Raw genomic sequence first — 17,730 nt, forward strand, 5'->3', positions numbered from 1 at the left:
GGCAGAGCAACTATGAGGAGTCACATGAATTACCCTTGGTTCTGTAAGTCCTGTGCTACTGATGGAAGAGCTGCAGACATTCATGCAACTTACATGGGAGTTTGCATGAATTTTCCAGAATTATATAGTTAAATTAGTTTCAAATTTAAAATCACACATTTAATGTATATGTAGTAATTCAAATGAGACTTGTTTGGTCTAATAATGACTCCATAAATATGCATTAAAAACTTCTTAAACAACTACATTTTGTAAGTGTTCCATTAGCTTTATTCTTTAAAGATAATCACAGAGTGCAAATATTATATACCAGCAAAAATGTTTGCAAATTATGAGCAGTATAACAAAAGTGTCTGAAAAGCAACATTAGACCTGCATAGGAACTTTATGGAATGTTAAAAGCAATTAACTAGGCTTGGTTGAATTATATGCCACTTTCAGGGAAGCCATAGCCCTCTTCACTTGCTTCTTGACCATTTGTTTGCATCCCAGGCAAGGAACCATCCTGTGAATGTTGGGGGCTCGAATCCCTGTTTCACTACAATGATTGAAGTCCTGTCATCTCTTCCAGAAGGATCTGAATCAATGTACTGTTTTGCTGAAGAAAGGAAGAAACAGATCAAATGTTATAATTTTGTGGAAATCTGGCATTTCTTCATTGAATTTGGAATGTTTCTGCTTAACACGAAGTAAATAAATACAGGAAATGGAAGAGCAGGAGGGTCAAATTTCCACTGGGCTTTTCTTATTCATCCACCTTAATCTCAAAGAAAGAACTACAGACCCATGTAAAATCATATAACCCAGCAGAAATCCCCAGAGCTTTTCTACACGTGTAAGTTAAAGGTTGGAATACCGCATCTGGTCTTGGAAATAATGCCAGGAAGCTTCCAAGATGGAAAAGAGGTGTTTGGGAGGACAGCTCAAAAGAATTATTTGAACTATCTTATGGAGTTTAAAATTAGAATTTTAAAACACTGCATTAAGATGGTCCTTATAGTGATGGTTCACATTGACAGAAAAAAGAATTGGGATCTTGTGATTTTTTAAATGATATGATGAAGTCATGTGGTTCACAATAAGCATCAACCATTTTACTGTATTTTATGGTAGAATTTTGAAGTAGTTAACTTCTATAAACAACAAAATACCAGAACCCACGTACATGTAAATTGAGCTTCATCACAGTTACATTATTTTCAGTAGATAATTGGTGAAAGCACATAAAGACATTTATTGGAAAAATAGTGCCTATGTGATGTGCATAATTCTAACTGTGGGGTTGCCATGGTAGCATAGCGGTTTGCACAATGCTATTACAGCCTGGGGCACTGGAGTTCAGAGTTCAATCCCAGTGTCCTCTGCTCAGAGTTCCATTCCGACGTTCTTCCCATGAGGATGTGGATTTCCACTCGGTGCTCCGGGTTCCTCCCACAGTCCAAAGATGTACAGGCTAGTAGGTTAATTGATCATTGTGAATTGTTGTATGATTAGTCTACGGTTAAAAATAGGTGGGTTACGGGTGGCACGGCTCGTTGGGCCTGAAGGGCCTGTTCCACACCCGATCTCTAAAAAAATAAAATTAAATAAATTCTGTGCTGACTGCCACAGCATTTCAGTTTGTTTCAGTATTTTTATTTGAAATTTTAATATTCATTTCTTTTGGAACTTGGTTTGGAAAAAAAACTATAGAAATAAAATATATTGAAATGGTAATGGCTTTAAATAATTGAAAAGTCTCCCTTAACGCTTCAGCTAAATTAATGCATTTAGATTTGGAAGGTCCAATCCTCTGTCTGTACTGTGTTATCTAATCCCAGGCACAGTGGCATGACAATTAATATCATTGTTGTTAGTCATAGAAGTGAAAATCATCCAGGTTTCCTGGCAAGATTACGCCAGTGAACCACGGTGATGTTCTGTGGGCTTTGTACAGTACTTCTAAATATAGCCCTTTTGAATTACTCTCACTGCGATCTGCAGCATGTAATTTCATTTCAAGCAATGCACTTTTAAATCGACTTAATGAACTACAAATTTCATAATCCTCTGAATGAATTGACAGACTTAACTCTCAAGCAAACAGGTGGAGTTTAGGAGGAATGATGGCACCTAACAGCAACTCCTTTGCTTGCATCTTTGGAAACAGCTCTATTTCTATCTTTAATATTTTTATTTTTTCCTTTCAGGGCTCTTTTGAAAACCCTGACCTGGAGTTACACACAAGCTTAGGTACTTTGTGAGAATGGGACCCGTTCTCGGGGTTCCATGACTGGCCACTATTCGACATGCCAAGGGTTTGGCCTGAGAATCTCTATTGTGTTTGGAAGCCTAAGATCTCAGGGCTCTGGAGATAGGTAGATCAAGGGTCGGTGTCATGGCCAGAGACTCGTGTCATTGGGGAGGTTGAAAAATCTTTCGCTGTGGGCCCGAAGACCTGAAGTCTTTGCGATTTTCGGACACAGAGCTTGAAAAAAGTGATGAAATGGACCTTTAAGATCCTAAACCAGCTGGCTGTTGTTATGCCTCCCGCTCACTGTGAAAATGGGGAACACCTCCCTCTCCCTTGCCAGAGAGAGAGAGAACCTGTGGGTTGTTGAATTTCAGATGAAATGTGAAGCTTTTGGGGTAACTTTGGTCCGTGTCCTTGCTATTGCTTAGCACACACTTGGGCTCGGTGATAGTACTGATGAGCGTTTATTTTTGCTGGTGGGGGGGGGAATCGTTGCTTGCCGCCGCTTATGCGCGGGAAGTGGGAGCTGGGGGGGGGGATCTTCGGGGTTCTCATGTTTAACTGTCGTTCATTCTTTGGGGCACTTCTCTGTTTTTGTGGATCTTTTGCGAAGAAAAAGCATTTCAGGATGTATATTGTATACATTTCTCTGACATTAAACTTGACCTTCGAATCTTTGAACCTTTTAAGTGGAAAACTGTTCATTGCCGTTGCTGGAAGCAAGGCAGGGCGGGGTGGGTGGGGGGGGGAGTGGGAAGAAGGGACTCCAAGCCAGGCTATGAGATATGAGACCCTCCCCGCTCTACCCAGCATCTTGTTAGCATTTGCTGGAAACAAATTTGAGGACTTGAGGGCAGAATTGCTGTATTGAAGGGAAATGAGAAATTGTTGTGCTCTGTGCTTACCGGGACATGGCTTACGTAGAGTATGCCAGAAATGGTGATCAGACCCAAAGGCTTCTCCATATACAGGATGGACTGAACTGCTGATTCGGAAAAGGCAAAAGGTGGAGGTGTGTGTTTTTATGATAAGCTCTCTCTGCTGCTCCGATGTGGCAGTTTTGTCGTACCTGAACACCTGATGATCAAATGCCGACCATTCAATTTACCGAGAGAGTTCTCAGCATCATGCTCTTGTGAGCAGCCTTAGGAGAGACAAAGGCTATGGGAATAAACCTAGAGAGAAGATCCAGAGTGGAGCCCCAAAGGCAGCTGGATGACACTGAACATCCTACTGCAGCCAAGCTGGTGCCAAACGTATTGCTTTTCTTTTCTTTGGACTACACTGGTGAGGCTGAGAGGGGGATCTTGGTGACTGGGCATCCCAGGATTTCCATACCTTCCGCACAGTGTGCCCTGGAGATGTCACTCCAGTGCCGAAATTTCCATTGTTCTTCAAGACAGATGGATGCCATCATCATCATGTTTACATATCACCAGCGGCTGATTTAAATCCAAAGCTTGAGACACTGCATGATGCTGTCAGCAAACAAGAAACAGACCACCCTGACACATTTCATATCGTAGTCAGGGATTTCCCTCAGGCTTGTTTGAAAGAATCAGTGCTCAATTTCCACCAGTATATAACCTGTAACACCAGAGCGTACCAACACAGTATCTTATACTAGGATAACGAATGCCTACTGTTCCATGCCCACATCGCGTTTCAGTAAATCTGATCACTTTGCTGTTCTTCTCCTACCTGCATATAGACCGAGGCTAAAGAGCAGGGCCCTAGAGATTAGGACAACAAGGAGGTGGTCAAGGGAGGCAGAGCAGCAGCTATGGGATGACTTCGAGTTGGTGGACTGGGCCATGATCATGTCTCGTGAATCTGAATGAATACACCATGGTTGTCACGGACTTTATAAAAACAGTTGTTTTGTGGGGACAGGTGTGTCCCCACAAAATCAGTCAGAGCCCTGGATGAGCCATGAGATCCACAATCTGCTGAGGGCCAGACCAGAGACATTCAAGTTTGGTAACTAAGAAAGTTTCAAGAGGTCCAGGTACAATCTCCGGAAAGCATCTCACAGGCGAAGTGGCAATTCCAGATGAAACTTGAATCAATGAAGGATGCTCGAGAACTGTGGCAGGACTTGAATGCTATTACCTCCTGCAAAGTGAAATCAATCCACAAAGGTAACAACAGGGCTTTGCTTCCAGATGAGTTTAATGCCTTCTATGCTCACTGATGATCAAAACGTAGAGGAACCATCATAAACTCCCACAGACCCTGATGATCTCGTGATTTCAGTCCCTGAGGCCAATGTGGCAGCATCCTTCAGGAGAATGAACCCATGGAAAGCAACTGGCCCAGATAGGGTATCTGGCCAAGTGCCAAAGACCTGTGCTGGTCAACTGGTTGGAGGGTTCACCGAGATCTTTAACCTCTCGCTTCAGCACTCTGAGGTACCCAACTGCTTCAAGCAGACTTCAATTATACTGGTGCAAGAAGAACTCGGTAACCTGTCTCGAAGACTTTGTTCAGTAGCACTTAGATCCACAGTGATGAAGTGTTTTGAGAGGTCTGTCATGAAACATTCAACTCCCACCTGAGAAGTGACTTGAATCCATTTCAATATGCCTACTGGCACACTAGGTCCAGAACACATGCCATTTCATTTGCTATTCATTCAAGCCTGGAACATCTGGACACCAAAGGTGCATACATCAGGATGCCCTTTATTGACAACAGATCAGCATTCAATACCATTATCCCATCAAAACTAATCAGTAGGCTTCAAGACTTTGGCCTCAATACCTCCCTGCGCAATTGGATGTTCAGTTTCCTCACTTGCAGAACCCAGTCAGTTCGGATTGGCAACAACATCTCCTCCACAATCTCTATCAGCACGGGTGCTCCACAAGGCTGTGTGCATAGCCCCCTGCTCTCCTCGCTTTACACTTATGACGGTGTGGCTAAGCACATCTCCAATGCCATACTTAGGATAGTGGACAACACTACTTTTGTTAGCCAAATCAAACGTGGTGATGAATCAGTGTATATGAGGGAGATTGAAAATCTGGCTGAGTGGTGCCATGACAACAACCTCTTACTCAATGTCAGCAAGATCAAGTAGCTGATTATTGACTTCAGGAGAAGGAAACCAAAGGTCGATGAGATGGTCCTCAGTGGGAGATCAGGGGTGGGGAGGGTCATCAACTTTAAATTCCTTGGTGTTGTTATTTTGCAAAAACTGTCCTGGGCCCAACATGTAACTTCAATTAGGAAGAAAACACGGTACTGCCTCTACTTCTTTAGTTTGCAAAGATTCAGCGTGACATCTACAACTTTGACAAACTTCTATAGATGTGTAGAGGAGAGTACATTGACTGGATTCATCACAGCCAGGTATGGAAACACCAGTGCCCTTAGATGGAAAATAGTAGATCAGAAGAAAATGTAGTGGATACAGCCCAGTCCATCACGGGTAAAGCCCTCCCCACCATTGAGCACATCTACATGGAGCATTGTCGCAGGAAAGCAGCATCCATTGTCAGGGACCCCACCACCCAGGCCATGCTCTCTTCTTGCTGCTGCCATCACGAAGAAGGTACAGGAGCCTCAGGACTCAGACCACCAGATTAAGAAACAATTATTAGCCCTCAAGCATCAGCTCTTGAACCAAAGAGGATAACTTCACTCAACTTCACTTGCCCCATGACTGTACTGTTCCCACATCCTATGGAGTCACTATCAAGGACTCCTCACTTCATGTTCTTGATATTTATTGCTTGCTTGCTTGCTTATTTATTTATTTTCTTTCTTTTTGTATTTGCACAATTTGTTGTCTTTTGTACAATAGCTGTCTGCACTGTTGGTGCGACCTTTCATTATGGTTATTGGATTTAGTAAATATGCCCACAAGAAAATTAATCTCAGTGTTGTATATGGTGACACATATGTATTATGATAATAAATTTATATTGAACTTTGTTCTTGCTTGCTCCAAGATGCCTTGTCTTAGAAAATCATGTGTAGGTGATAGATTAGAATCATATGTGACCGTGATGCCAGTTGGTGTTCTATATTTTGTCAGCAAACTTTGTAATTGATGAATGCCCAGCCAGTTGGACTATAATCTGCGACACACATCAAAGTTGCTGGTGAACGCAGCAGGCCAGGCAGCATCTGTAGGAAGAGGTGCAGTCGACGTTTCAGGCCGAGACCCTTCGTCAGGACTAACTGAAGGAAGAGTGAGTAAGGGATTTGAAGGTTGGAGGGGGAGGAGGAGATCCAAAATGATAGGAGAAGACAGGAGGGGGAGGGATGGAGCCAAGAGCTGGACAGGTGATTGGCAAAAGGGGATACGAGAGGATCATGGGACAGGAGGTCCGGGAAGAAAGACAAGGGGGGGGGGACCCAGAGGATGGGCAAGAAGTATATTCAGAGGGACAGAGGGAGAAAAAGGAGAGTGAGAGAAAGAATGTGTGCATAAAAATAAGTAACAGTTGTGGTACGAGGGGGAGGTGGGGCCTAGCGGAAGTTAGAGAAGTCCATGTTCATGCCATCAGGTTGGAGGCTACCCAGACGGAATATAAGGTGTTGTTCCTCCAACCTGAGTGTGGCTTCATCTTTACAGTAGAGGAGGCCGTGGATAGACATGTCAGAATGGGAATGGGATGTGGAACTAAAATGTGTGGCCATTTGAGATCCTGCTTTCTCTGGCGGACAGAGCGTAGATGTTCAGCAAAGCGGTCTCCCAGTCTGCGTCGGGTCTCACCAATATATAAAAGGCCACATCGGGAGCACCGGACGCAGTATATCACCCCAGTCGACTCACAGGTGAAGTGTTGCCTCACCTGGAAGGACTGTTTGGGGCCCTGAATGGTGGTAAGGGAGGAAGTGTAAGGGCATGGGTAGCACTTGTTCTGCTTACAAGGATAAGTGCCAGGAGGGAGATCAGTGGGGAGGGATGGGGGGGACGAATGGACAAGGGAGTTGTGTAGGGAGCGATACCTGCGGAGTGCAGAGAGAGGGGGGGAGGGAAAGATGTGCTTAGTGGTGGGATCCCGTTGGAGGTGGCAGAAGTTATGGAGAATAATATGTTGGACCCGGAGGCTGGTGGGGTGGTAGGTGAGGACCAGGGGAACCCTATTCCTAGTGGGCTGGCGGGAGGATGGAGTGAGAGCAGATGTACGTGAAATGGGGGAGATGCGTTTAAGAGCAGAGTTGATAGTGGAGGAAGGGAAGCCCTTTTCTTTAAAAAAGGAAGACATCTGCCTCGTCCTAGAATGAAAAGCCTCATCCTGAGAGCAGATGCGGCGGAGACGGAGGAATTGTGAGAAGGGGATGGCGTTTTTGCAAGAGACAGGGTGAGAAGAGGAATAGTCCAGATAGCTGTGAGAGTCAGTACGCTTATAGTAGACATCAGTGGATAAGCTGTCTCCAGAGACAGAGACAGAAAGATCTAGAAAGCGGAGGGAGGTGTCGGAAATGGACCAGGTAAACTTGAGGGCAGGGTGAAAGTTGGAGGCAAAGTTAATAAAGTCAACGAGTTCTGCATGCGTGCAGGAAGCAGCGCCAATGCAGTCGTTGATGTAGCGAAGGAAAAGTGGGGGACAGATACCAGAATAGGCACGGAACATAGATTGTTCCACAAAGCCAACAAAAAGGCAGGCATAGCTAGGACCCATACGGGTGCCCATAGCTACACCTTTAGTTTGGAGGAAGTGGGAGGAGCCAAAGGAGAAATTATTAAGAGTAAGGACTAATTCCGCTAGATGGAGCAGAGTGGTGGTAGAGGGAAACTGATTAGGTCTGGAATCGAAAAAGAAGCGTAGAGCTTTGAGACCTTCCTGATGGGGGATGGAAGTATATAAGGACTGGACATCCATGGTGAAAATAAAGCGGTGAGGGCCAGGGAACTTAAAATCATCGAAAAGTTTAAGAGCGTGAGAAGTGTCACGAACATAGGTCGGAAGGGATTGAACAAGGGGTGATAAAACAGTGTCGAGGTATGCAGAAATGAGTTCGGTGGGGCAGGAGCAGGCTGAGACAATAGGTCGGCCAGGACAGGCAGGTTTGTGGATCTTGGGTAGGAGGTAGAAATGGGAAGTGCGGGGTGTGGGAACTATAAGGTTGGTAGCAGTGAATGGGAGATCCCCTGAGCGGATAAAGTCGGTGATGGTGTGGGAGACAATGGCCTGGTGTTCCTTAGTGGGGTCACGATCGAGGGGTAAATAAGAGGAGGTATCCGCGAGTTGTCGCTGTGCCTCGGCAAGGTAGAGGTCAGTACACCAGACTACAACAGCACCCCCCTTATCGGCGGGTTTAATAATGAGGTTAGGATTAGTGCGGAGGGAGTGGAGAGCACAGCGTTCGGAAGGAGTGAGGTTGGAATGGGGACAAGGTGCGGTGAAGTCGAGACGGTTGATGTCCCGTCGGTAATTAGCGATAAAGAGATCCAGAGCAGGCAGAAGACCAGAGCGGGGTGTCCATGAAGAAGAGGAGGGTTGAAGACGGGAGAAGGGGTCATCGGTGGGGGTCGAAGAGTCCTTGCCGAAGAAGTAGGCTCGGAGACGGAGACGGCGGAAGAAAAGTTTTGCATCGTGGCGAACACGGAACTCGCTGAGGTGTGGGCGAAGGGGGACAAAGGTGAGGCCCTTACTGAGGACCAAGCGTTCTGCCTCCGACAGTTGAAGGTCGGAGGGGATGGTAAAGATGCGCTCAAGTTTACCTGGTCCATTTCCGACACCTCCCTCCCCTTTCTAGATCTTTCTGTCTCTGTCTCTGGAGACAGCTTATGCACTGATGTCTACTATAAGCCTACTGACTCTCACAGCTATCTGGACTATTCCTCTTCTCACCCTGTCTCTTGCAAAAATGCCATCCCCTTCTCGCAATTCCTCCGTCTCTGCCGCATCTGCTCTCAGGATGAGGCTTTTCATTCTAGGACGAGGCAGATGTCTTCCTTTTTTAAAGAAAGGGGCTTCCCTTCCTCCACTATCAACTCTGCTCTTAAACGCATCTCCTCCATTTCACGTACATCTGCTCTCACTCCATCCTCCCGCCACCCCACTAGGAATAGGGTTCCCCTGGTCCTCACCTACCACCCCACCAGCCTCCGGGTCCAACATACTATTCTCCGTAACTTCCGCCACCTCCAACGGGATCCCACCACTAAGCACATCTTTCCCTCCCCCCCTCTCTGCATTCCGCAGGGATCGCTCCCTACGCAACTCCCTTGTCCATTCGTCCCCCCCATCCCTCCCCACTGATCTCCCTCCTGGCACTTATCCGTGTAAGCGGAACAAGTGCTACACATGCCCTTACACTTCTTCCCTTACCACCATTCAGGGCCCCAAACAGTCCTTCCAGGTGAGGCAACACTTCACCTGTGAGTCGACTGGGGTGATATACTGCGTCCGGTGCTCCCAATGTGGCCTTTTATATATTGGCGAGACCCGACACAGACTGGGAGACCGCTTTGCTGAACATCTACGCTCTGTCCGCCAGAGAAAGCAGGATCTCCCAGTGGCCACACATTTTAATTCCACATCCCATTCCCATTCTGACATGTCTATCCACGGCCTCCTCTACTGTAAAGATGAAGCCACACTCAGGTTGGAGGAACAACACCTTATATTCCGTCTGGGTAGCCTCCAACCTGATGGCATGAACATCGACTTCTCTAACTTCCGCTAGGCCCCACCTCCCCCTCGTACCCCAACTGTTACTTATTTTTATGCACACATTCTTTCTCTCACTCTCCTTTTTCTCCCTCTGTCCCTCTGAATATACCTCTTGCCCATCCTCTGGGTCCCCCCCCCCCGCCCCCCCGTCTTTCTTCTCGGACCTCCTGTCCCATGATCCTCTCGTATCCCCTTTTGCCTATCACCTGTCCAGCTCTTGGCTCCATCCCTCCCCCTCCTGTCTTCTCCTATCATTTTGGATCTCCCCCTCCCCCTCCAACTTTCAAATCCCTTACTCACTCTTCCTTCAGTTAGTCCTGACGAAGGGTCTCGGCCTGAAATGTCGACTGCACCTCTTCCTAGAGATGCTGCCTGGCCTGCTGCGTTCACCAGCAACTTTGATGTGTGTTGCTTGAATTTCCAGCATCTGCAGAATTCCTGTTGTTTGGACTATAATCTGCATCTGGAACCAAGATAAATCAATCTCCCTGACCTGAACTGAAAACGAGACATAAGCCACATTGTCAGTCCCCAGTCTTCACACTGATGCCTCATATGAAAATGGCCAATACGGCCTAGTGTGAGTAGTTGCACTTCAAGAGGTCAAAAGTAAAGGGGAAGCACACATTTAATGACAAGACTCTTAACATCACTGATGTACAGAGAGATCTTGGGCCCCAAGTTCATTGCTCACTGAGCGTGGTTGCACAAGGTGGTAAAGAAGGCACATGGCATGCTTGCCTTTATTAGTCAAGGCACTAACTTCAAGAGTCAGGAAGATCCACTGTCACTTTCTAACACTTCTGGAATATTGCATTCAATTCTGGTCACATCATTATCAGAAATGTGGACACTCTGAGAAGAGTACAGTGATCTTTAAAAGAATGATTCCTGCATTACAGCATTTGTGTTATAAGGAGAGTCTGGACTAACTTGTGTTTTTTACACTGGAGTTGCAAATGCTAAGAGGTGACATGATAGAAGTTTATCAGGTTATTATATGTATTGATAGTGTACACAGCCAGTGTGAAAATGTCTAATACTAGAAGACATGCATTTAAGTGAGAGGGGCAAGTTCAAAGAGGATGTGCTGGCAGGTTTTATTTAACATGGAGAGTAGTGGCTACTGGAATATGCCGCCAGAGGTGTTAGTGGAGACAATGATGACAAAAACATTAAAGAGGCTCAAATTTAGGTACGTGAATATGCAGAGAATGGAGGAAAATGGACTTTGTGATGGCAGAGGAGGCATTCAGAAAATAGCTTACTGAGTTTGGCACAATATCGTGGGCCAGCACAATCTACAACAGCTTCTTAAAAAATCAATTGATATTGAAGTAGGAGAAAAAGCTGCAGTAATCACAGCTATTTAATTGGCAGGAAATGATAGCATTCCTGTGGGAATAGATTGGAACAGGCAACTTTCATCAGGATAATATTTTACATATTGTTACATGCAGGACTTTTAAGTTAGAATATATATGTGTTATGGAAGTAAAAGACCATAGTAATGCTTCTGGCACACAGATTCTTCATATTTCAAATGACAAATTAAAACTACTAGGCTGATTTTCAAAAGAATGTGATAGCTGTTCAGTTGTCAAACCACGATGCAACAAGCTAACTCTGTTTAATCTATAAGGTGTGCTGATAGGTTGATCTTAACATGACAGGAAAGTTATCATATTGAGGAAAAGGAGGGATTACACGACATTAAGTGGTGTAAATCTCAAATTAAAGGGGTAGAAGAGAAATTTCCAATAGATTTTTCCTCTAATTACATCAATAGTTATCTTATTCTTGCCAAAATTTACATATCTTTCTCCGCTATCATCTCCTTACTTAACTTCTTATGACTGGCTCCTTGAAAAGAATTTATATTTGTCTATGATAAAATCATTGGGTGATGGCCATTAGTCTGAAGGGCTGGAAACTGTCTCTCTTAACTTTAAACGGCACGTTAAGACTGCAAAATAGGACATAAAAAGCTCAGCAAGCATTTCCAGTCAGAAATACACAGACTGTGACATCAAGAGACAAGCGATGTGCTTGATTTACTTTCTCTGCAGAATCAAGGAGACTTGAGGTCCACTGTCAACAATTCTGCCAACTAATGTTCCTCCTGCTATCCCAAGCACTCTGCAATAGGTTTGGAGCTTCTTAAGTTACTAGGCCAATGCCTTTCCACTTGTGACTCTGGTAGAAGAATAATGATGTTTCGTCTTCATAAAATTGTCCTCCAGCAAGTTAAGAAGAGCAGGGAGAGAAAACTGAATAAGATGTGATGTGGTAGTGTAGGGGTTTAATGTAGGGGTTAAGTAACAGATACAATTAACAAAGTAGCATTTGCATTCCTTGGGCCAAATGAACTCTTTTGCCTTGATCCCTTCATTATTTATCAGGTTTAGTACGTCAACTCTTTAATCTTTAATCCTTAGGAGACGTTTTCTCTGTGTGACACATTAAGTTAAGGCAGACTTACCCGATTTTACTGACTCTCTTTTCTCCACTTCATTGGCATCTTTCCCAATCCAGACAAATATCTAAATAATAATGCACAATTACTTTAAAGATCCTAAATATCACTCTTGTCTTCAATACTTTCCACCACATTTGTTGATTACTGTATATGCAGACCATGTTATTTCTACAGTTCAACCATATATTCACAATGTGAAGCCTGGGCAATGGGTAGGTGTATCATGGGGTAGTGTAACAAGGTGAAGCATGGCAGGATCTATGGTCTGTTAGGAACCCTGACAATGCCTAGCTAATAAAGCTTGGCATAAGTCTTTCAACAACAATGCTTGCAACTTCAATGACTTGTAAAGCAGACTGGGGCTACAGCCGAGCTTCATCTCAAGTCATTTTGGATTCCCTCATCATAGATTTAGATCCCATTATGTAAAGTTTGTGTACAGAGCCACTCCAAGTTAAAAAAAATGTGCACAGGTATTTTCCAAAGTTTGTTGTTACATCCTAGCATATAGAAAACCCTTTGGTGACCATATTGCAGAGTTTACATATCTTATGCCTACACAGCCACCTCAGGTCAGATAGAATTTTGGCCCTTAGGGCAGTGGTCCCCAACCACCGGGCCGCAGACTGGTACCGGGCTGCAAAGCATGTGCTACCGGGCTGCAAGGAAACGATATGAGTCAGCTGCACCTTTCCTCATTCCCCGTCACGCACTGTTGAACTTGAACATAGGGTTGCCAACTGTCCCGTATTTGCCAGGACATCCCGTATATTGGGCTAAATTCGTTTGTCCTGTATTTCCCCCGCTAAGGTAGAGTGTTCCTATGAAACCTTTCGTGCCGAAATGGCGTAAAGCAAAAGCAATTACCATTAATTTATATGGGAAATGTTTTTGAGTGTTCCCAGACCCAAAAAATAACCTATCAAATCATACCAAATAACACATGAAACCTAAAATAACGCTAACATATAGTAAAAGCAGGAATGATATGATAAATACACAGCCCATATAAAGAAGAAATAATGTATGTACAGTATAGTCGGGAAGATTAAGCCAAAACCGATTTGTGGGAGAAACAAATTGGTACGTAAGCGCATGCGCACGTCACACACGCGCACGCTGGTGCCTGCGCAAGGCTTCATAGTCATGGTAGTCTTTCCTGGGGTAAATACAAGTGTCCTGGGATTTGACTGTTAATTTTGTCCCTTATTTGGGAGAGAGAAAGTTGGCAACCCTAACTGTAAAAGACATGCTGAGGTGAGTTTAACCCTACTTGAACACCCACCCCTTCCGCTCCCCCCCCGCCCCCACGGTCAGCCGGTCCGCAAGAATATTGTCAATATCAAACCGGTCCACGGTGCTAAGATGGGTTGGGGACCCCTGCTTTAGGGGTTCACTATAGAAAAGGATGGAATCTGTACTGCAGCATCTACTTATTTGCCACTTGCTTTCAAAGCGAGTTATAATTATGAATAGCTGTGCTTTTGAACAATTCAAAGAAAATTTATTCCCCAAATTGTATTGAACAGAAAATGTTTTTGAAATATTTTGAATCCTAAATTGAATGCTCACTACTGAATAGAATGAATGTCAACTGAAAGTCAAACATTAGGAATTAGTGTCAACATTTAAACTGAAGTCAGAATTTGGTTTTATTCTGTAACATTTCTGAGCAACATTAAGATTGAGTTAACTTGACTTAGTATGGGACTTTTCATTCTGTGTAGAATTAGCACAAGGCTGAGAAAATGAAAAAGGTTACCTGATGCTACAAGCCTGAGCAACCAACAATCCAAAAACGGAACACTGCCTGGAAGCTAGACTGCTCTGATTTAAAGAATTTGAGAAAGACATTGGACATAATAAACAAACATTCTAGGTTTATAAGTTGTGATGATAGTGAGAGAAGCTGAATTTCGTCCATATTCTGTCAATGAGCCAGCTGGTTGTGTACTGGCATCTGCACTGGACTTCAAGGCGACTGGTCCCACGTTTAAGTCCAGCAGGCTTCCTGCACGCTTTCCATCCGTGCTGGTTTGAGCATCGAACTAGCAACTTGGAATTGCAAATAACAGCCAAATGCTAAAGAGACAGCAAGGTTGCTGCCCGATGTGCCACAAAGTGCGGAGGGGAAAAACAAAAAAATATCAATTGTATCAACGAAGTTAAAGAATTTCTGATCAGACCTGATCCCAGACGTCCAGTAACATGACATCATCTTCAGCTAAATCATCCTGAGTGTATTCTCCTGGAACTTCCTCAATCTAGAGCAAAGAATATATAACTGTTATCATGTTGCTTATTGATCAAAAGCATAAACTCAGTCTGTTGTGCTAACATTAGATGATGAATATATTCACAAACCAGATGTCAAAGCCACAGTGTCAGTAGCTGAGTTTAAACTACGTTGTGCTTGTGTGACTTCTTGCAGAAGCTAGTGACTTACAGATAACAGATAGTTGTTTATAGTTATAGTATTTATGGTTGATGTAATTTTGGCTTGCAGGTGGTAAGTAGATGATACCTATAACTTATCAACAGAAGGGAACATTTTTAGAGAACCATAGGTGTACTCTATTCAGTGCAATCCAAGTAAAACATTCACAACTTGCTCCCTTCTGTCCCATGCATATTAAATTTTACTGCCATGCAACTCCAAAGGCAACTTAATTCCTTTGTTACCTTACTCAAGAATCTATTTGTCAGCTGGAGTCACGGCAATGAATGATATATTCCATCCTCATTAACATGAATATACTTGTAGTTGGTTGATTTATTTTGGTTTTGTCTGCAAAAATTTTTTTGGTCTTGGATACGAAAGCCAATTGTAGCATACAAGTTATGTCTGAGAATTTCAAATCTAACCCAGGAATTGCAGTTACTCCACAACCAATGAAGAGAGGCCTAAAGCATATAAAGATTTTTCCACTGACATTACCGAGCATAATACTGGTTAGTAACAAAAGGCACAAAGGCTCATTGCAGCATCTTTAAGAAAGGACCCGTTCTTTTGCAGGAAGTGAGGAAAGCATTTGGCTAGCAGATTTCTCTTTACTTATGCATTATTCATTGCTATATTGGTTTGGAGTGCTTGATTTTGCTGCTGGATGTAAAAAAAGGAAAAATAACCTGTTTCTGTCACTATCATATTTTACAAAATGTACAAATCTCAGGGTTGTACATTGCATACATACTTTGACAATAAATGTACTTTGAAAACAATATTTTGCATATGCTTTTGAACAAACTGGCAGGAATAACTACATTGGATGGCACTGTTTGGATGTTGGATTGTTACTTTTATGATTTACCCCATGCATGGTCCAAGGTTAAATACAGAGCCAGAATACCACTAAAATGAATCTTAAACTATAATTAATTAACCCTTCTGAACATACAACATATGCTACAGTAATATTCAATCAACTATGTGAACTTAAGCAGAAAAAAATCTAAATTGGCATTACTAGATGCTGTCCAGTTGCCCATGTTTGAACAGCACAGGTGTCTAATTTGACCATGAGAAATAAACAGTGATTTAGTAATATTGTTGAAGAGTATCTTGTTGCAAAGGTTATGGCCAGTTTCAAACAGTGAATCAGAAGAAATCAGCTCATCAAAAAAGAATGAAATCATTAAGGGGGAAAATATAAGTAGAAAAATTTTTAATTCAAAAAGGTACTGATATCCTCAGACAATTCAGTATATTTCTTAATAATTTGTGAAGTATTTAATCTCTGATATATCCTGCTGTTCAAAATTAAAAATATAGAAAGCAGAATTCTTTTATTGCCACAAATCATATTCGCCATGCTGTAATGCATAAATTTTGGTTCCTTACATTTACAATTAAATGGAAATGAAGAAGATATAGTTTCCCATATAAAATAGCCCTTTAACTGCTCTGCAATCAAACAGATTTATTTGCAGCATTTATTGCAATCACAGTGACATTATACCAGGAATAACAATAGACTGAGTCTTTTTCTGAGTGACCTACATAAACACAGTGTATGTGACATAGATAAGGGCCTCAAAGAATTACTTTAATAAAAGGACACCTCTTTATCTAAAGAGGTACAGTTGTCCTTGACAATCATTTTTTTACATGTTTGTATGTGTTCTATTGATGGCAACATGAGGCAGGGAACTGCAGTTTATATTACAGGTATTTTCCTATTTTCCTTAAGTAGTTTTGCACCACTTGAAGTCCCACTGGAGGCTTTCATATTCCATAATGTTTGTGAATAATGGGCTCATCAATGAAATACATATTATAAATTCTCCAAGTGTGAAAATGATATAGGCCCAGGTCTTCCACCCATATTGATTGGGTGTTTTCTCCATTTCCCTAAAGTTATCATCTCTTTTACGGCTGACCATGCTGCCCTAGATCTGCTGAAACTGTGTGGTTAGGTCCTGATCAATGGGAAAACAATTCTCTTCTATAATTTTCCATGGCAGACAGAATCTCTCCCTCTCCCAGTGTAGAGTGCTCTCCTGTTTCAAAATATCCACAATTGTCTCTGTACCCAAAAAGACCAAGGTAACATGTCTGAATGACTGGCGTCCTGTCACACTCACCTCATTAATAAGCAAATGCTTTGAGAGGCTGGTGAAGGACTACATCTGCAGCATGCTGCCACCCACACTGAACCTCCTACAATTCACCTACCAATACAACTGATCGACAGACAACGCAATAGCCACAGCTCTACACACCGTTCCTACACACCTGAAGAAGAGGGATGCTTATGTGAGAATGCTGTTAATCGACTACAGCTCAGCCCTCAGGCTTGACAAGAAGCTCAGAGACCTCGGCCTTCACCACGCCTTGTGCAGCTGAATCCTGAACTTCCTGTCAGATCATCGGCAGGTGGTAAGAGTGGGATCTCTCACCTAAGTCCCTTTGACCCTCAACACAGGTGCCCCTCAGGGCTGTGTCCTAAGCCCCCTCCTTTACTCTCTGTATACTCTTGACTGTGTCACCACCCATAGCTCCAATCTGCTAACTAAATTTGCTGACGATACTACCTTGATTGGCCGAACCTCAATTAGTAACGAGGCAGCCTATAGAGAAGAAGTTGGTGGTGTCAAGAAAACAACCTCTTCATCAATGCTGCAAAAACAAAGGAGCTGGTTGTGGACTACAGGAGGAATAGAGATGGGCTAACCCCTATTGACATCAATGGATCTGGGGTTGAGAGGGTGAACAGCTTTAAGTTCCACGGCATACACATCACCGAGGATCTCACATGGTCTACATATACTGGCTGTGTGGTGAAAAAAGCTGTGTTATTAACAGCGCCTTTTCACCTCAGACGGTTGAAGAAGTTTGGTATGGGCCCCCAAATCCTAAGAACTTTCTACAGGGACACAAT

General features: G+C 43.4%; 1 protein-coding gene across 1 annotated transcript in view; it reads right to left on the bottom strand.

The window, feature by feature from the left end:
- Nucleotides 1-261: 261 nt before the first annotated feature.
- The window catches only part of LOC140195297 (scinderin-like), a 138,030-nt gene continuing 120,561 nt past the window's right edge, over nt 262-17,730 (bottom strand). Inside the window, 4 exon segments of the mRNA XM_072253389.1 lie at nt 262-464; nt 467-598; nt 12,353-12,413; nt 14,536-14,613. Coding sequence (XP_072109490.1) covers nt 406-464; nt 467-598; nt 12,353-12,413; nt 14,536-14,613 — 330 coding nt within the window. The 3' untranslated portion in view covers nt 262-405.

Source organism: Mobula birostris, chromosome 3 (genome assembly GCF_030028105.1).
Source record: "Mobula birostris isolate sMobBir1 chromosome 3, sMobBir1.hap1, whole genome shotgun sequence".
In the NCBI taxonomy this organism is placed as follows: Eukaryota; Metazoa; Chordata; class Chondrichthyes; order Myliobatiformes; family Myliobatidae; genus Mobula; species Mobula birostris.